Source organism: Gouania willdenowi, chromosome 6 (genome assembly GCF_900634775.1).
Source record: "Gouania willdenowi chromosome 6, fGouWil2.1, whole genome shotgun sequence".
In the NCBI taxonomy this organism is placed as follows: Eukaryota; Metazoa; Chordata; class Actinopteri; order Blenniiformes; family Gobiesocidae; genus Gouania; species Gouania willdenowi.
In genome coordinates, this window is record NC_041049.1 from 71,782,791 (window position 1) to 71,806,509 (window position 23,719).

The 23,719-nt window shown below is 37.2% G+C and overlaps 2 protein-coding genes across 4 annotated transcripts; both read left to right on the forward strand.

The window, feature by feature from the left end:
- The first annotated feature begins 69 nt into the window (after positions 1 to 69).
- smc1b (structural maintenance of chromosomes 1B) lies at positions 70 to 16,840 on the forward strand. Of its 2 annotated transcripts, XM_028449842.1 has the most exons (26): positions 70 to 234; positions 564 to 752; positions 2,975 to 3,087; positions 3,359 to 3,562; positions 4,184 to 4,422; positions 4,550 to 4,808; positions 5,484 to 5,624; positions 5,697 to 5,779; positions 5,975 to 6,182; positions 6,324 to 6,509; positions 6,584 to 6,775; positions 6,868 to 7,014; positions 7,313 to 7,450; positions 7,518 to 7,634; positions 11,305 to 11,411; positions 11,500 to 11,641; positions 11,809 to 11,954; positions 12,394 to 12,547; positions 12,623 to 12,721; positions 12,872 to 13,028; positions 13,386 to 13,540; positions 13,669 to 13,820; positions 13,963 to 14,032; positions 16,062 to 16,172; positions 16,284 to 16,417; positions 16,508 to 16,840. In XM_028449842.1, the coding sequence occupies exons 1-25, from the start codon at positions 126 to 128 to the stop codon at positions 16,395 to 16,397; spliced, it is 3,732 nt and encodes a 1,243-aa protein (XP_028305643.1). In that variant the 5' UTR covers positions 70 to 125; the 3' UTR covers positions 16,398 to 16,417; positions 16,508 to 16,840. The 2 variants fall into 2 exon arrangements, with proteins under 2 accessions (XP_028305643.1, XP_028305642.1); XM_028449841.1 differs by lacking the exon at positions 16,508 to 16,840 and having other exon boundaries at positions 16,284 to 16,498.
- A 1,108-nt stretch (positions 16,841 to 17,948) lies between these two features.
- On the forward strand, positions 17,949 to 22,367 carry borcs5 (BLOC-1 related complex subunit 5). Of its 2 annotated transcripts, XM_028449897.1 has the most exons (5): positions 17,949 to 18,312; positions 18,628 to 18,728; positions 19,682 to 19,825; positions 20,040 to 20,197; positions 20,733 to 22,367. In XM_028449897.1, exons 2-5 carry the CDS (start codon positions 18,671 to 18,673, stop codon positions 20,964 to 20,966), a joined length of 594 nt encoding a protein of 197 aa, XP_028305698.1. In that variant the 5' UTR covers positions 17,949 to 18,312; positions 18,628 to 18,670; the 3' UTR covers positions 20,967 to 22,367. The 2 variants fall into 2 exon arrangements, with proteins under 2 accessions (XP_028305698.1, XP_028305697.1); XM_028449896.1 differs by lacking the exon at positions 17,949 to 18,312 and having other exon boundaries at positions 18,346 to 18,728.
- The last annotated feature ends 1,352 nt before the right edge of the window (positions 22,368 to 23,719 follow it).

Consider the following 23,719-nt stretch of genomic DNA (forward strand, 5'->3'; position numbering starts at 1 on the left):
AATGTTACTTAATTTACTCAGTCAAATAATTTTCCCGCCTCAGGCATTGGCCCCGCCCATCCACCCCTCCCCCACCCTAATAGGTACTTTTAGCTGCTGAAGTTGTGTCAGAAAAACAATTTAAAATGGCTTATTTGAAGCAAATTATTGTCGAAAACTTTAAGTCATGGCAAGGAAAACAAGTTATTGGGCCATTTATGCGATTTAATTGCATAATTGGAACAAACGGCTCTGGTAAGTTCGAGTTTTCACTGTAAATCTAATTAAGTGCTTGCTTAATTAATTCTAGCTGATTTCCAACAGGAAAAATTGCATCTGAATAAACGCGTTCAATGCGGACAAATGCAGCAAACTGTTTCTGTTGAAGTCTGAAAATGAGAAAAATATCAATGAAGTACAATAATGTAGTAATTTACTCCATTAAGCCGCGGTTTTTGGTCGTAATATCGTTATGAATGCTAATTGACGTCATCCCTTCTAAAGTAGCTAACTGTGTTTTTAGGCGGACACGTGGTTGTTTGAATGCTGCGTTATAGTTTGAGGATTTATGAATGTTTTATCAGGTAAATCTAATGTGATGGATGCTCTGAGCTTCGCTATGGGGGAACGGGCCACCTCACTCCGGGTGAAGCACCTCAGAGACCTGGTCCACGGAGCCCACATCGGGCAGCCCGTGTCCGACAGTGCCCGTGTCACCATGCTGTTCTGCGGGGATGGAGAGCTGGAGACGGCCTTCAGCAGGACTATTACCGGTCAGTGTTGCATCCACTGTGGCTGTTCTCTGACTGCTTTCTAGGAGTGTTTTCCAACCTTTTCATTCCCAATGTACAATATGCTGTTATTTTTGTCAAAGCGTCTTGATTACAAATCAAACAAAACAACAAAAAAATGTATCATGTTTTTAATTTTGCATATTTGATACACATCATGAGAGGGATAAAAGTAAGTTAAAAAAAAAAAAAATCAAATACGATTAGAACTACAATTGAATTTAATTTGGTAAATATTGTTTTGTCTTATATAATGTATTTTTTACATTTTATAATTTGTATTATTTTTATGTAATATATATATATATATATATATATATATATATATATATATATATATATATATATATATCTATATCTAATGTGACATGTGATTATCTTTTCCAGTATTTACATTGTGCGTAGATGTACATTTAAATTAAATAATATATGTGCATGTACATTCACAGTTAATAAAATATATTCCATGAAATATCAGCTCATGAACTCTGTGAGTCAGCAGTTATTGTAGCCTTTTTAAATGTGTCTAGTGTTGATGTATTCACATTTATTTGTGTTTGTAAGGAACCGGTTTACACTAAGTTGGGATTATTTTTTTTATTTATTGGGATTTTTATCGTTATTGTGATAAATACCAGAAATAATCGGGATTTTTTTTTTGTTGTCAATAACGCCCATCCCTAGTAATGAGAGTAACTGCAGAAATGTAGAGGAGCAAAAAGTGCAATATTTGTCTTTCAAATATAGTGGAGTGAAAGTAAGAAGTAGCCCCACAAAATAATGCCCAAGTAAAGTACAGATACTCATAAGTAATTAAGTACATGTACTCTGTTACTCATCACCACTGCTGAGGTTTAACTCTGCTCCCAAATAATGTGTCAGTTATGATACAATGAGATATATATTATTGTTAGATAAGATATAGTGTAATGTGTTTAAGTGGATTATTTTAAGAGATCTGCAGGTGGTCGTCATGTATGCATGCATCTTAGTTATAGAAATGTACTGAAAATTTTCCTCATTTTATTTTTAGAAATGAGGTTTTTTTTATAGCAAAAATATGTTTAACAATTAGAAATTAACCAGGTAATTATTTGTTTTTCCATGCATTTGGTGAGATACACCTTGTATCTTTAAAGCAGAACTAAGTAACTTTTTCACCTTAATGAATTCTTCTCGTAGTCCCTGTGAGGGTAATACAAGTGTTTATGAGGTGATTGGGGGGGTCTAACCCTAACACAGAAAACAACACTTACAACTTACCTGCCTCCGACCTGGTGGCAGACATACTGCTTTACAGCAGCGCAATACACACTAATGACAGATTATGCACACGGTTGTCTACTACAGTGGTTCCCAACCAGGGGTACATGTACCCTTATGGGTACTTCAACAGACCTTAGGGGATACACAGAAACATTAGTCAAGTTATTTTTCTATAATTATGAGACAAATTTCCGCTTGCTCACAGACATTTTCCTTATTTATCAATAATACATTGTGGCACAACTCTTTAAAATGCATAAAAAAAAAGGTGAAGATCAACAGCCTAAATGGTCAAAACATTAAAAAAAATATGAGTGAAGCTTTCAGACGAGCCTTCTGAGACATATTAACAAAATAAAGGGGTACTCGCCTTAAGAGAGAAAAGACAAGGGGTACATTGGACAAAAAAGGTTGGGAAACACTGGTATACTAATTCACTTTTCTGAAACTTATATCTGGGCGGAGCCAGCAAAAATTTTCAGAGCCACTTTGTGAGCACACAAACAAACACACACATTTCCACACTCCCACATCATTCATTTATTTTACTTGTCTCTCTTCCTTATACTGTTCACATGGTCACATGGGACTATATGTGTGAAAGCACCCTTAGTGTCAATGTTGTAGTAGGATTTTTCAGTGATCGGTTGTTACTGTCTTGGGAGAACAAAGGTGCGCATGTAGTTGTGGGGTGGGGCAGGCGGCGGGGGGTGCGGAGTTTTTAAGACAGTGACATCACCAAAAGCGACCTTTAGGGGGGAGCTCTAAGCACAAGTTACTGAGTTCTGCTTTAATAGGTGAATTGATATTTGTCGGTCATAGTTTTTTGTGAGGAAGTAGTTTGATGATCTAAGCCTAGCAGAAAATATTTATGAATCAATAAAGCAACCAGAACAGCTTTTTGATGCTTCCATTTTTTGTTTGTTAATGTTTTTCAGTTAATTCTTCTGAATATAGCATCAATGGTGTCCATGTGATCTTTGGTAAATACACAGAAGAACTTAAGAAAATCGGAATTGTGACAAAAACACAAAACTGCCTTGTGTTTCAGGTAAAATGCTTATTGTTTCCTTGTGATTTTGTGTCACTAATACAGTTGAGTTTGGTTTGTTAGGTTTTAAAGATATTTCAAAAATATTATTGTTTATCCTTTAAAATCATTCCTTGTGTGTGTACAGGCTACAATGTTTTCATTTTTACAACATTTTGTTTTGTAAAAACATTGTATTTGCCCTGTTGTAGTGTAGCAGTAAAAAAACCCAAAACAAACAAACAAAAAAACAGCTGCAACTAACATTTATAATGTATCATGTTCCCACCAGGGGGCAGTGGAGTCCATAGCCTTGAAGGACCCAAAGGAAAGGACTAAAATGTTGGAGCACATCAGTCAATCTAAGGAATACGCTGAAGAATACAACAAAAAGAAAGAAGCCATGCTGAAGGCCAAAGAAGACACACAGTTTCACTTCAACAAGAAAAAGTCTGCAATGGTGGAGAGGAGACAAGTGTCCCAGGAAAAAACGGAGGTAACCAACCAAATGTCAGATGTCAAGTCAGCCCACAGCCGAATGTAAAAATTGACGGGGTAAACATGGATCATTGTGTAAATTTAAATAACTAACTAATTCAGATGTAGATGTCTCAGTCCCTCCAATTACACACACTCCACACTGAGTCAATGCTCACAGTTCTCCCATGCTTATATCACATGATTGTAGTCATTTATGGTATTAACCTAAATAGTTTCTAGAATTCAAATGAAAATTTAAGTGAAGATCCTACAGGGATTTTTTTATCTTGTCACTTGGATATTGTGGGTACCTCACATAGTTTATAATATATTATATCAAGCTGCTTTGTAGTTGAAGCTTGAACTAAAATAAGTTTAACAGCCCTGTACGAGGTTAACCACAAATCACTTGAGAATGAGCCTCTTTACACTACTACCTATGAATTGATGACCAAATCAGTTTAAAAACAAAGTTGCTATTCCTTAGTGAATGAATCATGGTGTGGTGGATCACAATTTCTGTTTTGATTTCTTCAAAACTTAACTGAATTTTCAAAGCTACATTCTTTGCTAGGCTAAGGTTTGTGCTATCTTGTAAAGGGATTTGGCTTTGATAATCTCTGTATTTTATCCACAGGCTGAGAAATACCAGGCACTGCAGGATCATCTCCAACAAAATCGCATGCAGCTTAGTCTGGCTGAACTGTACAATAACGAGAAGGCCATCAGCGTTCTGGATAACAACCTTCGTGAGGGACAGCTGGCTGCAGCGTCTAAGAACAATACACTGAGGAGCTCGGAGCAGAATGTCAAAAACCACAAAAAAGAACATGGACGTCGCATGAGAGAGCAGCAGCATATAGAGAAGGAAATTTGGTGCGTTCATGCATGGTTTATTCTTTCATGTATTACTTAAAGGCATTTTGTTTTAGTTACCTACTAAGTGACCAAATTATAATATTTTCATCAAAGTAATGTAGATTTCTTGCTTTTTGTTTCCCAGCAATCAAGAGCATTTGCTTGAACAGTCTCGCTCTCAGTACATTAAAGCCAAAGTGAACACCTCACATCTCATGAAGAAGGCTGAGCAGGCTCATAAAATACTTGACAGTGGTTTACAAAATGTGGCTAAAAAGGAGCAGGAGCTGCAAAATGGTCAGCAAGAGCTGGCTGAAGTTGAGACGACATGGAGGGTGTATGAGAAGCAGGTCCATGAGGAGGAGTCCCTCAGAGAAAGAGATGTTGAGCTCAATGAGGATCAGGTCATTTAAAGCTGCTGTTTCACAAATATACACACTGAAATGGAAAAGTTATTGTGCTGCTTTTCTTCATTAGAAATGCAAACACGACCATCATTGTTCCGCTGCTGGCACTACTACTGGTTTTTTTTTAAACATCAAATCACTAGGAACATGGAGAATCTCATCCAGGATGTGTTTGTTGCTCTTCTTATGTTCTTCTTCTGCTGCCTAGGAGAGTTGTGTTTAATCACCTTCTCAACACACTCTCAAGGATATTTAATACATCTGTGGTTTTTGTAGCATCTTCTCCAACAGCCATGCTCCTGTACTGTATTCTGTTCATATGTTAGTTAGTAGCAGAGCAGATGTGGTTTTATCTAGAACCAGGTTCCACTCAGACCTCTTAAAAAATGCAGGGCAGCAACTAGAACCTTTCCACCATTCACAAGGAAATATATTATAATCCCTTATTTCAGTCCAATAATAGTATTACACACACTATCTACCTACTCTTACTAGTCCACATGTGTATTCCACTTGCTTTTCCCTGATTTACAAGTAGTTTATTCCAAATGGTGATCCTTTAAGATTTACCCTTTTACAAATATTGTAAAAAAAAAAAACAACCTAATAATACATTCATGGTGCACTGCAAACTCCTCTTTAAACAGGGATTCTTCCTTCTGCTTTCAACAGTTGGAGAAATACAGGGAACTGAAGGAACTTGCTCGAAAGAAGGGAGCTGTCCTTAACCAGCAGGCCAAGAAAATGTACTGGGATCAGAGAGCTGACAGTGAGAAGATGGCTTTTGATCAACGCAGGAGGAACGATGTACAGGTAATATCAGTCACATTTACACATGAATGTAATCAGCCTGTCATATTCATGACTTAACTTCCTCCTCTGCAGGTCATTATCAGAAACCACCAAACCCAGCTGGAAGACTTCCTGTGCAGAGCGAAGAAACTGAACGAATACACTGAGAGCTGCAAGTATGTTGTATCCAAACGTATGATTGGGGTTCTTAACAAAAACAGAACTTACATAATTACATTTGTACACATTACACTACTATTTTTTTTACGATTTTTTTTTTTTACAGTTTTACCTAATATTATAAGTAAGTATATTTACAAATATGTGTTGTAGAAAACACATTGAATTTGAAAGGTCGCTGTGCTATGTAGGTCTACCCTCGAGGAATCCCGTAACAATGAGGAGAGTCTGAGTGCAGAGCTGCAAAGAGGCTCCGTTCGCTGCGAGGAGGTGAAACAGGAACTCAGTCAAGTGTTGGAGGAGTTAAGAAATGCCGGTTTGGAAAACCAGGAGAGCAAACGGCAGCTGCAGCGCAGAGAGCTAATGGAGAAGCTTCGCAGACTCTATCCTGAAAATGTGGTAAGATACTTCCCTACACATGCTATGTTATATTTATTCATGTTTGTCTCAAAACCCAAATTAATCAATAGTGTTATTGCTGTTGATACTAAAACGTTGATGTTGTTCATGTATGTAAAGCTGTGCCATGTCTCGCTTCAGTACGGCCGACTGTCCGAGCTGTGCAGCCCCATCCATAAGAAGTACCAGCTGGCTGTTACCAAGGTGTTTGCTCGCTACATGAATGCTATAGTTGTGGCTTCAGAGAAAGTCGCCCGTGAATGTATCGCATTTATTAAGGAAGAGCGAGCAGAACCTGAGATGTTCCTGCCAATCGACTACTTGGATGTATGTCATAAATCTATAACATCTAGAATCTATTAAAGGATGTCTTTGTTTATATAACTGATTATTTTTTTAAGGTGAATCCTCTGAATGAGCGACTGAGGGAGCTGCCAGGGGCCAAGATGATTGTGGATGTTGTAGAAGTGAATACTGGTAGAGGCGCTGCACAGTTGAGGAAAGTTATCCAGTTTGTCTGTGGAAATGCGTTGGTGTGTGACACAATCAAAGAAGCGAGGGCTCTGGCCTATGAGAGACATCAGCGCCTTACGGTGAATGTTGAACAATGAGTTTATGATAATAAAGCACAGAGAGGTCTAAAAGCACGTAGGCCAACTGGCTTTTTCTTTTCTTTTCTTTTTAGACGGTTGCTCTTGATGGGACCATGTTTTTAAAATCTGGTGTGATTTCTGGAGGCTCCAGTGATCTGCGGACCAAAGCTCGCCGCTGGAATGAAAAGGACATGACTCACCTAAAGGAACGTAAAGACCAGTTGACCACAGAGTTACGCGTGAGTTCTGTAAAATGACAGATTGACCACAAACATTTAAATTTTAATAAAACTGACACAGTACAAACAACATGGTTGCCCTCAGATTGTTTTGCATTTTTTGCCACTTGTCTTGTTTTGCTGCTGAGTCTTCAGATTTTCCCTGTTGACTGAATATTTAAGTATTTCTTAACAATAAATAATCACAAGGAAATGGATTCTTTACTTTAGGTTTCTGAATAAAGATGAATTTCAAATACAGTTTGAAAAACATGATGTTACTCTACTTAAGAACAGTTTTGATTTGATGCTGTTGCAGGATCTGATGAGACTGAAGAGGAAAGAGTCCGACCTTAAACAGCTCATAGCTCACGCTCAAGGAGTTCAGACTCGCATGAAATACTCCAAAACTGACTGGAACAATCTCCAGGAAAAAAGCATCCCAAGATGCCAAGCGGTAGGCCTGTAGAGCTTAAGGCGATAGTGTTTAATTTGAATTGTCTGACGTAGAGGTTGTTTTTCAGGAGATTTCTCGAATGCAGAGTGAAATATCTAACCTAGACTCTCAGATTGAAATGCAGCAGGAGAGTGTGGAGATGAAAACTGCAGAAATGAACACAATAAAACTCCAAATCGACCAGGTACTGCTGTCTGCACTCTGATCTGAACTGTTTTATTAAAAGTAAACTAAGAATATATATATATATACACACACACCGAAACTTAAAAAAAAACCCAAAACCCTGCGCACACGTGCGCAACATGTCATTTTCAAATTAATTTTAAGGTTAACATAAAGAGAGAAATTATCTTGACTCCCATTAACCAAACATTGTGTTTGTGGACGATGGAAATAAAAACCCATCCAGACTTAGGGGGAACATCTCCGATACCATAAACTTATGTATCTGTACTGTTCTCCTGGGCAAGGATTTATTTTTCTGTTAATAATCTTTCCTGAATGTTTGTATATAGTATTTTCTTGCTTACTCTTTTATCTGTGGCTTCTGTAACAACTGAATTTCCACATTATACAGTAAATTATAATCTAATCAAAACATTAAGTCATGAATAGGAGTTTGACGATATCTCAATATGACGATATTTTTTTTTCACTTCATCGATTATCGCTATACTCACGCTAAGTACCGATTTTTTAAATTTTTTTTTTTGGGGGGTGGGGATTTAAGATGTATTTTATTACTTTCAAAACCTTTTCTGCTTTTTCACTAAAATGTGCAGGAAGGTCTTCACAGAAATGTTATCACTGTTTGTTGAAGGAACCAATATATTGTTTACTGGAATATTGCACTATAATGGTGTCACTGGTAAGAAAGAAAATTTATTGTCTTTCAAAGTTATAAAATACAAATTCTGTTTTTTCATTAAATTATTTTTTTTTCTTGTTATGGCATAAGGGATGTAACGATTAATCGTAAGGCAGTTAAAAATCGATTCATAGGTATCACGGTTCACATCGATCCTGTGAAAATTGAATCGCAGTACCTTTTTTAAACAGCAGAGGGCGCGATATATATTTATTCTTCTCTTGTCCAGAAGTGTTGGTGGTGGGCGGAACCTGCTACTACTTTCTTTCTTCTACTCTTAAACATGTTCATAAATTATTCTTTACCTCTTTAGCACCGAAAGAATATCTGTAATATTACGTGAATATCAGTATATCAGTATCAGTATTAGCGTAGCATCTCTTCTTTACTGCTAGAATATCTGCATGCCAACCGACCACTGGGTTACCAGCGCCCTCTGCTGGTCCAAACAAATATCTGACGTAAATACAGTGCAATGTATGTTTTTTTTTTTTTTAAAGTCCAATGGGTAAGGCACAAAATAAAATTTCAGTTGCACTTGTAAAAAGAAAAAGAACTATTATGCAGTTTTGCATTGTTTACTATAGAACCAGAATTTAAATTAATAGGCTTCTTCTTCATTTGTATTATTCCTTTATTTATTTCATTCAAGATTTATTTTTAGTTAAACTGCATTGTTTTGAATAGTTGATCAAGGGATTCTTTTGACAATGAAAAATAAAATAATACAGTATTTTTCAGTCATTATTTGTCTACAGTCCCATTTTGTAAAATAAATCATGAGAGAATCATATTGTGAACCCAGTATTGTCAATCGAATCGTATCGGGAGTTGAGTGAATCGTTACGTCCCTATAATTTAATTGTTCATAATTGGTGTATGCACAAGTTCAAGATTATTTTGTTACTAACAAGCTTTTTTCAAACTCACAACATTCCTACAGAGCTGCCCACTCTACCTCTACTGCAATGATACAAATGACTGATGATTGGCTAAAAGCCATTGATAATTCTATGATGTGGGTGCTGTGTTTTTGGATTTTAGTGCTGCTTTTGATGTTCTTGACCATTCTTTACTGGTTGAGAAACTTAAATGTTATGGTTTTAATTATTCAGCATTAAAGTGGATCAAAAGCTACCTGTCCTCCAGATCACAGAAGGTGTATTTGAATGGCAGCCTGTCCAGTAGCAGAGGTCTGGACAGTGGAGTTCCACAGGGTAGCTGCTTAGGACCCTTGCTCTTCTCAATCTTGACGAATGATCTATCTTGGGCTACAAAAGTGGCTAAAACTGTTCTCTATGCAGATGATTTGACATTGTATTATGCTGCACCGTCATGCAATGTATTAAACGAGGTCTTGAGCAGAGAACTAAATATTGTGCATGACTGGGTTTTATGTAATAGACTTGCTCTCAACATTTCCAAGACTAAATGCATGGTGCTTGGTACAAGGCGCAGGTTTTCCACAAGAACAAAGCTTGAGTTAAACTTGTGCAATTCGGTTGTTCAACAAGTTGAAAGTACTAAACTCCTTGACGTAATGGTGGACTGCTCTCTGTCTTGGTGTAACCACATTAATTATATTGTTTTGAAAATGGGAAGAGCAATTGGTACTGTGAGGAAATGTTGCTCTTTTGTGGCTCGTCCCCTTTTATGTCAAATAGCTCAAAGCTTAGTCTTATGTCATCTGGACTATTGCTCTATGGTGTGGTCATCTGCTGTCAGTGGTGAACTCAGGAAGCTCCAGGTTGTCCAGAACAGGGCAGCACGGTTAGTACTGGGTTGCCCACTAAGATCTAATGTGATCCATATGCATGCCTGCCTCTCATGGCTTACTGTTGCCAATAGGTTGTCTTTTAATACACTTATGCTGTTCAAGTCAGTCATGAGCAGTAAATCTCCGGTTTCTATACATACACAAATAGTTTTTAGTAATACTGTTCATGAACACAACACTAGAGGTTCCAGTAATGGGCAGCTTGCTTTACCTTGCCCAAAAACCAATGCTTTAAAGAGATCTTTTATTTACAGGTCATTGTCACTTTGGAATAACCTGCCTCCAAGCCTCTGCTGCATTGACAGTAAATTTACTTTTAAAAAGAATCTAAAACTCCATTTGATACTGTGAGATGCTTTGTATTATTAGCTATGTTTTATCCTTGCAAATGTAATGTATTGTAATATGTATGATTTTGTGAGTGAGTAATGCCATTTTAATCAAATTTTTTTGCCATTGTAATCAAACTTTGTATTTGTAAATGGTTTCTGTTGCATGTTTGCTATTTGGACCCCAGGAAGACTAGCTGGTTGCCATGGCACTAGCTAATGGGGATCCCCTAATAAACAAATAAATAAATATGTGATAGATTATTGTAGATTGATTTCTGACCAATATATCGATAATTGCAGCATCGTCATATCGTGAGATAATTGTTTTCGTGAGCTGTGTATCGCGTATCGTATCGTGAGGTACCCAGAGGTTTCCACCCCAAGTCATGAAGGTTTTTAGCTGACTGCTGTTTCATCAAATAGCTTTATTTGTGTGCAAAAAACAATCATAAAAAGAAAATCTATTAATTTTTTACAACATATTAATAGTAAATTAAATACACAGCACTAGCTTTTTTGGTTTAGAGTTTACGAGTAATCCACCTGCTGCTATTTACTTCTTGCATGTCAAAGTAGATAAAAAAATATGCATTATATGTTGTCAAGGGTTGCAGCCTTGAAGTTGCTACCATCTTTCAGCTTATGGTAAGCTAAGCATGAAAAAGTCTCCAAAAAACATCAGAAAATCATTTTTTGTGTAAATTCAATATTTTCTTGTTATGGTTTATCAAGTTTATTTTATGTTAGGTTTGTAAAAAAACTGCTATTCATCATGACAATTTCCCCCCCAAAAAACAACATAATTTGTATTTTTAAAAGTACTTTTTACTGTCTGTACTTGAATATCATGTTTGTGACGTACCTGTACTTCTAGATTGAGGACATTGTGTTTAAAGACTTTTGTGCTGAAGTTGGGATCAGCAGCATTAGAGAGTATGAGCAGGAGCACCTGAAACAACAGGCAGAAGTGGACAAAAAAAGGTGAAAAGAAGTGCTTTAAGTGATTTTTTTTCTTCACACAAATTAACTTTGTTACATAGCATAATGACTTATGGATCGCTCTCTTTAGACTCAACTTTGAAAGTCAGTGTTCACGCCTGAAAGCAAAGCTTGAATATGATCAGGATCAACTGGAACAGCAACGGAAGAAGCTCCAAAAGATGAAGGAAAACATCAATAAAGAGGAGAAAAACATGGAAGATCAGAGAAAGGTTATCACAGAATGACACCATTATTGATTTTACACAATACAAGTGTAGAATCTGTCCGAAAACATTACATTATTGGAATGCAGCCAATATAGTCTGGAAATTACGGTAACTGTTCTCCTGCTTTGGCTTTGGCGTTGTTTCAGTCCTGTGATTCTTTTCTTCTGCAGGCTGAAGAGCATCTGTTGGTGGCAGTGGACGAGTGTCAAAATAAATTACAGGAATTAAAAATGCAGTTGATCTCCAAAAGAAAAGAAGCTGCTGCTGTAAAAGCTGAGCTGGATCAGGAAAATCAAAAACTTCAAGAGATCAACAAGTAAGATTTTCTCTTCTGTCAGTATTATTTCTGCTTATGGGCATCTTTTGGTAATTAACCTTTTCAAGACTGTTTCAGGAAGGATGTTCATTAACTTTTGAACTTAGCTAAAAGCTTGTTCTAGATAGATCTGAATGTCATACACTGGAGAATTTTTTGTGCTCATAATAGGGCTGGGCTAAACACCAATATACTGTATATATGTCTGTATTCCTGCCCCAAAACAAGCTACACTACTGAACTCACTCACACGTGTTGTCCCTAATTTAATCAGTGGTGTCACATAAATTAGCTTTGTCAATTATAAAATGTTATCAATGGAAAACATCTACGGTACATTTATACATGTTTGATTCTTGTCTGAAATGAGCTGCCTCCACTAGGTTTCATTATCCAGTTTGTGCTCTGAAGCTGTGATGTCTGATTTGGACTTTGGTAGAGATTTGGTGAAGCTTCAGCAGGAAGTGATGACCACAGAGAGCGCTTTGGAGGAGAAACGCCTGGCAAAACACAACTTACTGCTGGCCTGCAAGATTCAGAGTCTTCCCATCAATCTGGCCTCTGGAAGTCTGGATGAAATCAGTGAGATACAGGTTGGACAAAGAACATGATTAAATCAATTACAATGAGCAGTGCAGTCTAATAATTCACCTCTGGCTTGTTTGCAGCTGGATGCAGATTCTGAAAGCACTGCAGCTACTTTAGACATGTATGAGAGAGAAGCTCATCTAGTCATTGACTACGCTGAGCTAGAACCAGAGCTCAGGGTTAGACATCAATTATACCTTATTATAGCACCTCCTCTGAAAAACAGACATCTTCCATAAAGTGAGTTTACAGTGTGTGTGTGTGTGTGTGTGTGTGTGTGTGTGTGTGTGTGTGTGTGTGTGTGTGTGTGTGTGTGTGTGTGTTGACAGAGCCTGCAGACAGAGGAGCAGATGAAAACGTACCTATCCAGGCTGAGGGAGGAGGTGTGTTCATTAGAAGCAGTGCTGCATCGGACCACCGCTCCCAACCTCAAAGCTCTGGAAAAAATGAGAGAGGTGAAGAACAAGCTACAGGGAGTGGAAGAAGGTAAAACAAAAACAATGTATTTATAATATTGTCTCAATTATTTTATTAAGTGTGATCATCTAAACCCAGAGAAAATAAAGTGAAATAATTTCCAAATTAATCAGCCAAAATGAGCTGTATTAAGAAGCACTGCTACGCTAAAGACACTGGACTGCTTCATTTACTTCTCACATCATGGGGTATTTCTTTAGACTGTTGCATCTACCATTGTCCAAAAAAAGATTGTGCCTTTGATTAACAAGTCTTATTTGTAGTTTTACCACTGATTTGTGCGAGTGTGTGTGTGCATGCTTTGAGTATTTTAAGTTAAATATAATGTGTGTGAATGGATGACCAACCTTCCGTACCTTCTCTCAGCCTTTGATGCCAGCTCTGCCGCTGCCAGGAAGTGCAGCCAAGAGTTCAACAAGGTCAAAGCCCAGCGGTTCCACCTCTTCAGTCAGTGTTTCGAGCATGTCGCTGTCGTCATTGATCAAATTTATAAACGCATATGCAGGAACAGCAGCGCTCAGGTGAGACGTGTGTGTGTGTTTAATCTTCTGTTTCAGCTTTGTTATTTTTTTACAAACAAGCATGAATGCATTTTTATTTTATTAATAATAAAGTCCAGTAAAGTACTGGTAGTTTGTGTCTTTTTCAGGCCATTCTCAGTGCAGACAACCCAGAGGAGCCTTATTTGGGCGGCATCACCTACAGCTGTGTGGCTCCAGGGAAACGCTTCATGTCCATGGACAATCTGTCTGGGGGTGAAAAGGCTCTCGCTGCCCTGGCCTGGATTTTTGCCGTCCACAGGTGACAAAACAAAAACACAATGAAATGTAACTGTACACTTCCAGCTCCTTGTATGTAGTTGAGCTGTTATAGATGATTCCATGATGGTAAATCACACTGCTTTACTGTCTTTAACACCTGATGTTTGCGTCCTTTCTTTCAGCTTCCGACCGGCTCCGTTTTTCATCCTGGATGAGGTGGATGCTGCCTTGGACAACACTAACATTGGCAAGGTAACTCTCAAGGTTCCACACATCTGCATTTACTTTAAAGGGGACATATCATGGTTTTAAATCCTTCCTTTTTAGATATAAATCATACAGTTGTGGTCTATATAAAGCGGAACTGCACTGCTTGGATCTGAATTCCTCATTATTATAGCTCCACCCCTTTTCTACCACTTTTCTGATGTGTTTCTGAGAGCAACTCGTTTTGGTGCTGTCTCTTTAAATGCAAATGAGACACTCCATACCCCGCCCCCTCTTCAGGTGACACTCGGTTCAACTCCACCCTGCTCGGCCATTTTTGTAGTTTGATAGAAGAGATACGGCTATGTAGCGGAGCATAAACTTTTTATTCACACGTTATTTACAAAATGTCAACAACGTTAGACTTGTCCATCCAGCCTTACATGTTCCAGCCAGAGTCTGACCCAGTGGAGCGAGATGAAAATGATGATGATGAACCTGCAGAACCCTAACAAGTGAGCTAACACAAGCACCGAGCTAACGCTAGCGCCAAGCTAACGTCACGAAATGCATTTTAATACAGTCTTTTCAAAGACAAAAACGTCAAAATGAAATGACTAATGAAAACTTTAGACTTAAATTAAATCACGTAGGCCATATCATCAAGGATCTAAAACGAGCACACAGCGCTAACATATGAAGACGGTGCTAATGCTAATGCTAACAAAACAATGACAGGGACGTCTTATCATCACTTTTTAGCGTTATTTACAGCTTACCGAAGTGCTCTGTTCATCGTCTCCAAAGATAGAAGGAATTGAACCCTCAATCAGACAAAGTCTTTCTGTAAATCCTTCTTTATACTGGTGGAGGTTGATGAAGCAGTCATCATTGAAGTGCTTCACACACACTAAAATGACCTTATCCACAGATGTGGTACATTTCTATAAAAAATAAAACTCAACCAGACACTTTGAAAAGGTTCTGATGCTGGGAGACGGTGTAATGAAGCGTGTGGGTTACTACATCCAACAACCAAACATTTTGACTTATCCTCTCGTAACTTCAGCATCATGGAGCTTGGACGACAAAATAAAAGAGAAATAAAAATGGCGGATTGCTCGAAGTGTTGGGCCTGGAGTTGATGTCCTAATTTGGCAGTTCTGCTGCAAATACTGTGATGTAATAGTTCAAAAAACGTAATAGAGAATAGAAAAATCGAAACTGATTGAAAAATATGAGCAAAACAGAATATAAAGATATCTACGGAGCACCTGAAGAGACTAATTTGATTTTTTCTGTACTTCTAAGCACTATAAATATACAACAAAATGCATTTAAGGGCTAAAAAAGTGGATTTAACATCATATGTCCCCTTTAAAGAAACAATTATATTCAGAAAAGATCAAATTTGAACCATTTGTTATTAATTTCTCAAACATGATTTGCACATAGGCAAAACACTGTTTGTTAGTTCAGTAAAAAACTATGAAACCCTTTCTAACATTTTTTATCTTCTATCCAATCAGGGCACAGACCTTCTGTTTACCACCACTAGCTCAGCTGAATGGGTCACGCCCTCTTTGGAATTTAACTAGAAACTTAAACTTACTAAAAGTTTCATATGATGTGACAAAATGTGGCAATTATTCAACATTATTAGATCTTCTAAAAACGAGTGACACTCCACTTTTACACTTTTTCACTCTTACATCATTTAACAGAAAACAAACATGATGAAACATTATCTCTGAACAAAGAAATGTAGGAGCATCAGTGAACAGTTTTGACTTATTATAATCAGCTGTTTGCCAACACGCCACAGGTGTATACATTGCATCATGAAAACCCCACTAGGATAAATGTGTTGAAACTAAATGAGTAACTCATAACTCATAAAACACGCTTCAGTTTGAATAAACGTAGATACGAGAAATGAGAAATGCAGTTAAATATTGCATAGCTGCATTATTATTGCTTAGTAACCACGTGTTATAGTATCTTCATAGCTTTACGTGTGCTCGGGTTGTGATATTTTAATGGTTCATTCACTGTTTGTGTGGATTTATCCAAGGTGACCAGCTTCATTCGAGAGGAGTCTATTAGGAACATGCAGATCATCGTTATCTCCCTGAAGGAAGAGTTTTTCTCTAAAGCTGATGCTTTGCTGGGAGTCTACTCAGATGTAACAAACTTACACTTTCAGACATGTTATTATTGATTTTATTTTATGATGACATGCTTGTGCAGTTAGTTATGGTCTTCTCTCTCTTCTTTTTTTTCCCTTTTTTTACAGTATGACGAAATGTTGTCAAGCCGCATCCTGACGTTGGATCTGCGTCCGTACCCACTGGTGGAGGACGACAACGGCAAACAGAGAGACAGCGAGTCCAGGACTGACAGAGCATAGGATGGGAGTGACCTGGAATTACACACACACACACACACACACACACACACACACACACACACACACACAGACACACACACACAGACACACACACACACACACACACACACACACACACACACACACACACACACACACACACACACACACACACAGCTCCAGGCTAACATTGTTTCTCAGTAACACTCAGAGTCTCACACTAGTTATAAAGGTACTGTTGTTCCCCAAAGTAATAAAAACTTGAGTCTTACTGGTTTCTTAATAGATGTAGTTTAAAATGTCATGGTTGATTATTTTCTAAGTTCAGTGAATGAACAGGGTGTGTTTTTACACACTTACTATGGAAAATGTTTGCAAAGTTGGATGTTAAAGTTGGACGTGTTTTATCTCTAAAACAGCTGCTACACTTCACAGTATTTCACCTTATTCAGGTTTTTGTAACGATGAGGTCATAACTCTGTTTGAGCTTTAAGCCTTTTGCATGTGCTGCTGGTACATGTGACTTGTGTTCTGAACAATAAAAACAGGAGTGGATTATGTGTTATTATTTATTATTTTAATGTATTAACATGGTTAATTGGGTACCTGCTTATTCATGTCTTTTATCACTTATTGTCAGAGACACTTATGCTTAAAGGTTTGTGATTTATGAAAATTCTAGATAACTGGGCAATTCTTTAGTTCCCATTAGGCAGTTGATTTTCCTATTTATTTACAACCTTAATTCATACAGGTAAGTCCTACTGAGATAACAAGGTCTCATTTAGTAAAAACACCTGTTTATTAATTGTCTGAAAAGAGCATGTGAGGTTTTATGAGATGAAATGATTCTGTATTTAGATAGAGTTTAATATTTAAATGGTTCACTGACCTTTATATTACTGGAAAAGCTTCCTGCTCTGTGCCTTTTTCTGCAGGTACGTTGAGATTATTTGTATTTAAAACAATAAAAATACAATTTAATTAAATGGAAGAAGACTTGAAAGAAAAAAAAAACTCATTAAAAAAGTTTTACAAGGATTTTACTTTACAAGTTGATGACTTAAATGTCAACGTAGACCAGAAGATAAAGTAGGATTTTCCTAAAGATGAATATTTCTGCAACCCTTGAATATGCAGATTACAGCATTATTATTTAATTGGGTCAAAATTTAAAGAATGATCTCATTTATGTTATAATGTACAAAGTAAAGGCCAAATGTACTATATTTGATTGCTACAAGTAGTTCAAAGTTTTACTCTACTATTAAATAATGTCAAAATATGTTTTAAATAAAAACAGGAGACAATGGTAGCAGATGGCAAACTAGCGCCCCCTTAAGGAACCCTAAAGTTTTGCTTTTTCCATGTCAAAGCACGAACACGTATTAGTGAAAACTTGCCACTTTCCTATTGGCACAATAGTTATATTTCAATATTATACAGCATGTTTTTTCCCAATAATGTTTATTCCACTGCACGTCTGTAGTTACTTTATGTGATGCACACTCTGAGCAGCAGGGGGCGGTAAGTTCCTTAAACCAGACCACGTGATCTTTATTTACGGAAGTGAAGCCTCTTGTGAGCAGGAGACGACAGACAGACTCTTCCGTGGTCGTTGTTTGGTTAAATACTCGGTCATTCAGGGAGTGAAGCAACTTTCTGAGGAATAAAAGCGTTAGGACTTTGTTTTTGGAGGTGTTTGATAACTAAGCTTCAGGCCCTCTGGCTTCTCTGAGTGTTCACTGAAGGTCTGATAATGTGTGTGTAGGGACTGTTCTCATGTCCTCACACACTGAGTGAGTCTCTGGTTGGAGGAGCTTTTCTCTGCTGGGTTTGGAGGCCTTTGTCTAAAGCCCGGTACTAGTGTTTAGCTCAGCTGTTAGTGTTAGCTGCTGCTAGCGTTAGCTCAACTGATGCTAGTGTTAGCTCAGCTGTTAGTGTTAGCTGCTGCTAGCGTTAGCTTAACTGATGCTAGTGTTAGCTCAGCTGTTGGTGTTAGCTGCTGCTAGCGTTAGCTTAACTGATGCTAGTGTTAGCTCAGCTGTTGGTGTTAGCTGCTGCTAGCGTTAGCTCAACTGATGCTAGTGTTAGCTCAGCTGTTAGTGTTAGCTGCTGCTAGCGTTAGCTCAACTGATGCTAGTGTTAGCTCAGCTGTTAGTATTTGTTGCTGCGATTGTTAGCTCCTGCTATTGTTAGCTCAGCTGCTGCTAGCGTTAGCGCAACTGATGCTAGCTTTAGCTCAATTGATGCTAGTGTTAGCTTGCTGTTAGCTGTTAGCTGAAGTGTTAGTGATGGGAGCGGAGCAGAGCGGAGATGCTGAGCACAAACACTCAGACTTTAGCTCAGCAGGTGAGGCTGCACCCCTACACAATTACATAATCATATTTTAACTAGTATGCAATCATTCAGTTTTTTTCTCATAGTTTACATAAACGTATAATTATAATAGATTTGTCAGAGCCATATTATATTCAGTATATTATTTGTTTCAATTCAGTAAATATGAATTAACTATATTTATTCTAATTTTTTTTTTTTTTTTTTTTTTTTTTTTTACCTCAGTGTGTCATTGGAACACGTTACATACTTGAACGTATGGTTATGTACATATTTATTGGAGTTAAACTGTTCTGTACCTGAACTTTTTCCAGTTACACTTATTATTATTATTATTTATCCCTATTGCAGTGTTTTTCAACCTTGGGGTTGGGACTCCATCTACAGTCACATTGAGCTTAAATGAGGTCACCTGAAATGTCTAGTAATTGATAAAACTAAAAAATATATGAAAATATTATTTTACAAATTAAAATCAAAACAACATACAATCTTAAACAACTGTAGTCTATACTTTTGTCAAATGTAAATTTAGTTGTTATTATTATTATTATTATTATTATTAATAATAATAATAATATTATTATTATTATTTGTGTGTAAATATATATATATATATATATATATATATATATATAATAAAGTTCATCAGAAACTAATTCTAGGGGAAAAACGTCTGCCAGAAAGTCTTGATAAAAAAATGGGGTCACGATCCAAAAAAGTTTGGCAACCACTGCCTTATTGTCATGTTGTTTGCACTGTAAATGTAAATTTCCCTGTTGTGAGGATATTTAAAATAATGTTTGTAGTGGACTGAATGTATAAAGGTTTTAGGCCATCTGAAAAATGATAAATTATGCTGAGTAATATAACACAAACGTTGGTATTGATCAGCAGTATTCCTGATCGCTGCACGTTTAACCCCGTCTGATACCAATGGATCTGATGAGAGGATTTCTCTTTAGTGGTGCCGTCTCCAGCCAAGCACAAGGCCAAGATGGACGACATTGTGGTCGTGGCCCCGGGGACTCAGTCACTGAGGAACATACACAACGACCCAGATGTCATCAAACTCCAGGAGATTCCCACGTTTCAGCCTCTTCTAAAGGGTGACTCAGCTGTCTGAGCTACTGTACTGTTATTATTAGGGATAGACATGTATTTATAGTGTTAATGAACATGGTATCATGATCACTGATGCAGATTACTGTAAATATATAAAGATGATATTTGTTTGTGTCAGATGTTGATTCCAGGGATGAATCCTGTAAATGTGTGTCTGTCCACACATGTTGGTGCTAGTCGTGTCCTTTCTCTCCACAGGGGTCCTTAGCGGTCAGACGTCACCCAGCATCGTTTGTCTGGAACGACTGGATGCGTCTCAGGTTCTGCAGCTGTGCGTCCGTTACCAGGACCACCTGCACCAATGCGCCGAGGCCGTGGCCTTTGACCAGAACGCTCTCGTCAAGAGAATTAAAGAAGTGAGTCTTTAAGCTTTAGTCTGGGACATTTACCATCAGTGGCTTCTTTAAATTCATTTTATATTATGGACTTTAAGAAATGATGTATTTAAATCAGAGCTGGGCAACTTCAATCACAATGTGTTTGATCCAAGATCAATAATCAAAGCAGCATTTAGAATAATCTGAGCATGAATACAGGAAAAGACAAAGGTTTGTTCTCCATTTTTCTAGATTGTTTTTCTTTCTTTTTGGAGTCATTTTGTGTATTTTGTCATATTTGTATTTGTGTTTTTTTGCGTGTCGTCTTGTGTTTGTGGAGTCATTGTGTATTTGTTTTCGGGGCCACACAAAATTAGACCTTGGGCCACATATGGCCCCCAGACCGCCAGTTGCCCATGTTTGATTTTGATAAATTGATGACCAAATTATAATATTATACCAAAGTTATTTTGATCAACTTACTTTTGATAAGATAAACATTTAGTTACAATCAGCAGAATGTTGCTGGTTCTTTCAGCGGACAGACATGACTCAGCAGTCTGGTTTTTTTTAGATGGACATTTCTGTGGAAACTCTCTTCAGCATCATGCAGGAACGTCAGAAGCGTTACGCCAAGTACGCCGAGCAGATCCAGAAGGTCAACGAGATGTCCATGATCCTCCGACGCATCCAGATGGGCATCGACCAGACGGTGCCGCTCATGGAGCGCCTCAACAACATGCTGCCAGAGGGCGAGCGTCTGGAGCCCTTCAGCATGAGGGCCGACGCAGAACCGACCACAAAGTAGCTCCATGGAAACCAAAACAGAAAGTATCTGCTTCCTGCATCAGCAGGAGAAAGTTTGTATGTGTGAGCTTTAGTCAGCACTTTAATCAGTGTGTGAATGATGACATCATCCTCCCCCTCCTTCTGGAACTAGAAACATGACACATGTTCACCCAGTGTTCTTTAAAAGATTCCCCAGCAGATGTTTGACACTCAGCATGGGTTTGATCATGTGACTCTAGATCATGTGACATATCACAGGCTACTCTGGAGAAGTGAAGAAACTGCTGATTGAGCTTTAAATATGTGTTTAATGGACTCACACATCTGCAGCAGATGTTATTTGATCTTTCTGTTCTTTGTGGAGGTTTTGATCATTGATGTCTGAACTTCTAAAAGCAGAATCTGAAACCATGTGGACCTGACTTTTGTTTTTTAGAGGAAATGAAATAACAGGTGTATGAACAGTTTACATGTGAAAGATTGAAAATCTGCGTTAAACTGAAATAACTCTGTCACTATTGGTTGAAGCGTTTAAACTTGTGTGTGAAACTCCTCCTCCTCCGTGTTTGTCCCTTTCACAGCCATAAATCACATCTGATCAGATTGTTAAATTAATCATTAATCACTTTTTAATGATAGTTTATTTTTATCTTCATCACAAAATAACACGTGCTCTTCTTTCTCGGCTTCTCAATTATAATTTAATTTCGTCTATAGTTCAGTTGTTTCTAAACTTTTTAAAGAACATTCCAGATAAAAAGAGATTCTGGTGTTTACGCCCCATAATGTTTGAGCAGATGCTGGAATATATTTATACATTGTGTTTTGTCTAAATGCTGAAGAATTATGGAGGTATATTTGAGTCTTTATTATTCAATAATAATTTTTAAAAAAAAAATGATTCAATAAAAAACAACTTTTCAATAAAAAAAGGTGTTCAAACTCAAAATTGTAATTGTAACCCAAATAATTGCATTTGAACACTTTTTTTCTTTGAAGTTAACTTTTTTCGTTGAATGATAAAAGACATAAATTTACCTCCACTAGGTGGCGCCAAACCTCTAAAAATGTCATACATTATATATTATATTTAAATAGGTATGAACATGAATTTATTAAAGTTAAAGTTTGCACACATTCATTCATCATTAAACAGTTGATTTTATAGATGTTACATTAGAATCAGAAGTGATATAAGATAAATAGAAGTGTAGCTGATGTCAGAACAGATGAAGCTGTGGAACAATAACACTAAACTAATGCAGGTTCTATGGGAGAGACTGTTTATAAGATCAATAAGTCAAATGATAAGATGAAATAAACATTCATTGCAACACATTCAGTGAAAAACAAAGAACCAACAGATAAAAACACCATGAGAAGAGAAATATGAAGAAATTAAAAACCATGTGAAAGTGAAGTGTTGATGTGTGATAATGCTGTGTCATGGTGGTAAAACATGGTTATTCTATCAACTGCAATTTAGTTTTTAGTTATCGTGAGCCCACTATTGTGTATCGTGCCACCCTAGTGCAAAGCTAACACAATTTCATGAGAAAATCACTGTCACAAATAGAAGGAATGTTTACATGTATTAATGCTATTTCTACACTCTTTGTGCTGCAGTAACAGTTATGATGATAAATCCTATTGACATACATTAGTTTGTGATTCATTCACACACAAATATGTGCAGCACAACACAAAAGATTTCTGTTCCCTGAGCACGAAAAACATGAAGAATCATTTTTGCCAAGCTTTAAAAGTGACAAAAAAATGTTTTTGTGACAATTTCAAGAAGGATTCAGAATCAGATACTTTATTAATTTCAGAGGGAAAATGCTTTTGTTTTTTACAGATGCTCCAGGATATTGAATGAAAAGAACAAACATAGAAAAGAAAAGATACATATTCTGGTGCAGTGGTGCTAGTGGTTACAATGCGCTTATAACCGCTGGGTTGCAGGTTCAAATCCACTGTGGGCCACAGTCCCATAGAACTAATTACTTCCAGGACTTTCTTGAAAGAGACATTATTAATCTGAATGAGACTTTTTTGGTTAAAAATAAATAAATAAAATACAGTTATTAAATAGTTAATAAATACAAGTGCACTCCTCGAGGAAAACATAATAAAATAATACAATGTACAAATATAATACATATAAATACAAGTACAGTACAGTGAGCTTTCTAATTTAACAATTTTATTGTCATTTCCACACGTAGGTCTCTAATCAGATGATGGATGGATGGATGGATGGATGGATGGATGGATGTAGTCTGACAGTGGTGATGATGATGCAGAACAGTTGATTCATTTTTTTTTAAATAATGAACAAAACGAGTTGAGTTGCTGTAAGTTTTCTCACAGTATTTCTCCTCTGAGCCTGTGATAATGCTAATGCTAATGCTAAAGTCTTGGAGCTGGATCCACTTTGGGATGATGTTGTGTATTTTGTGAAGCAACATCTGACGCTACTTCTCTGGGATTAAAGCTTTTATTCTGAAGGCCAACAGCTCCTCTGATTGGTTTATTACTTTCTGCACCAACGTAGTTTGATTAAAGTTGTGTTTTTTCCATCACTTTATAAACACACAGTCTGTGCTTAGAGCTAAACAGGATTAGTGCACGACATATACAACGCAGACCCTTTTAGTATGAAAGTCCAGCTCCTTTGATGTGTTGGTGCCTTTCATGTGTAAATGAAAAAAGCTGAAAATGAACAGCTGTGGCTGATGTTTGAACAGAAAGTGTCTTTGTGAAGCTCAG

Bases quoted from the DNA above. Each gene is read 5' to 3' on its own strand.
- smc1b (XM_028449842.1), top strand. From the start codon at position 126: ATGGCTTATTTGAAGCAAATTATTGTCGAAAACTTTAAGTCATGGCAA. The intron at 6,183-6,323 runs GTAAGATACTTC...GTCTCGCTTCAG, and splicing joins GACTCTATCCTGAAAATGTG to TACGGCCGACTGTCCGAGCT. The intron at 12,548-12,622 runs GTTGGACAAAGA...GCTTGTTTGCAG, and splicing joins ATGAAATCAGTGAGATACAG to CTGGATGCAGATTCTGAAAG.
- borcs5 (XM_028449897.1), top strand. From the start codon at position 18,671: ATGGGAGCGGAGCAGAGCGGAGATGCTGAGCACAAACACTCAGACTTT. The intron at 18,729-19,681 runs GTGAGGCTGCAC...ATTTCTCTTTAG, and splicing joins CTCAGACTTTAGCTCAGCAG to TGGTGCCGTCTCCAGCCAAG. The intron at 19,826-20,039 runs GTGACTCAGCTG...TTCTCTCCACAG, and splicing joins GTTTCAGCCTCTTCTAAAGG to GGGTCCTTAGCGGTCAGACG.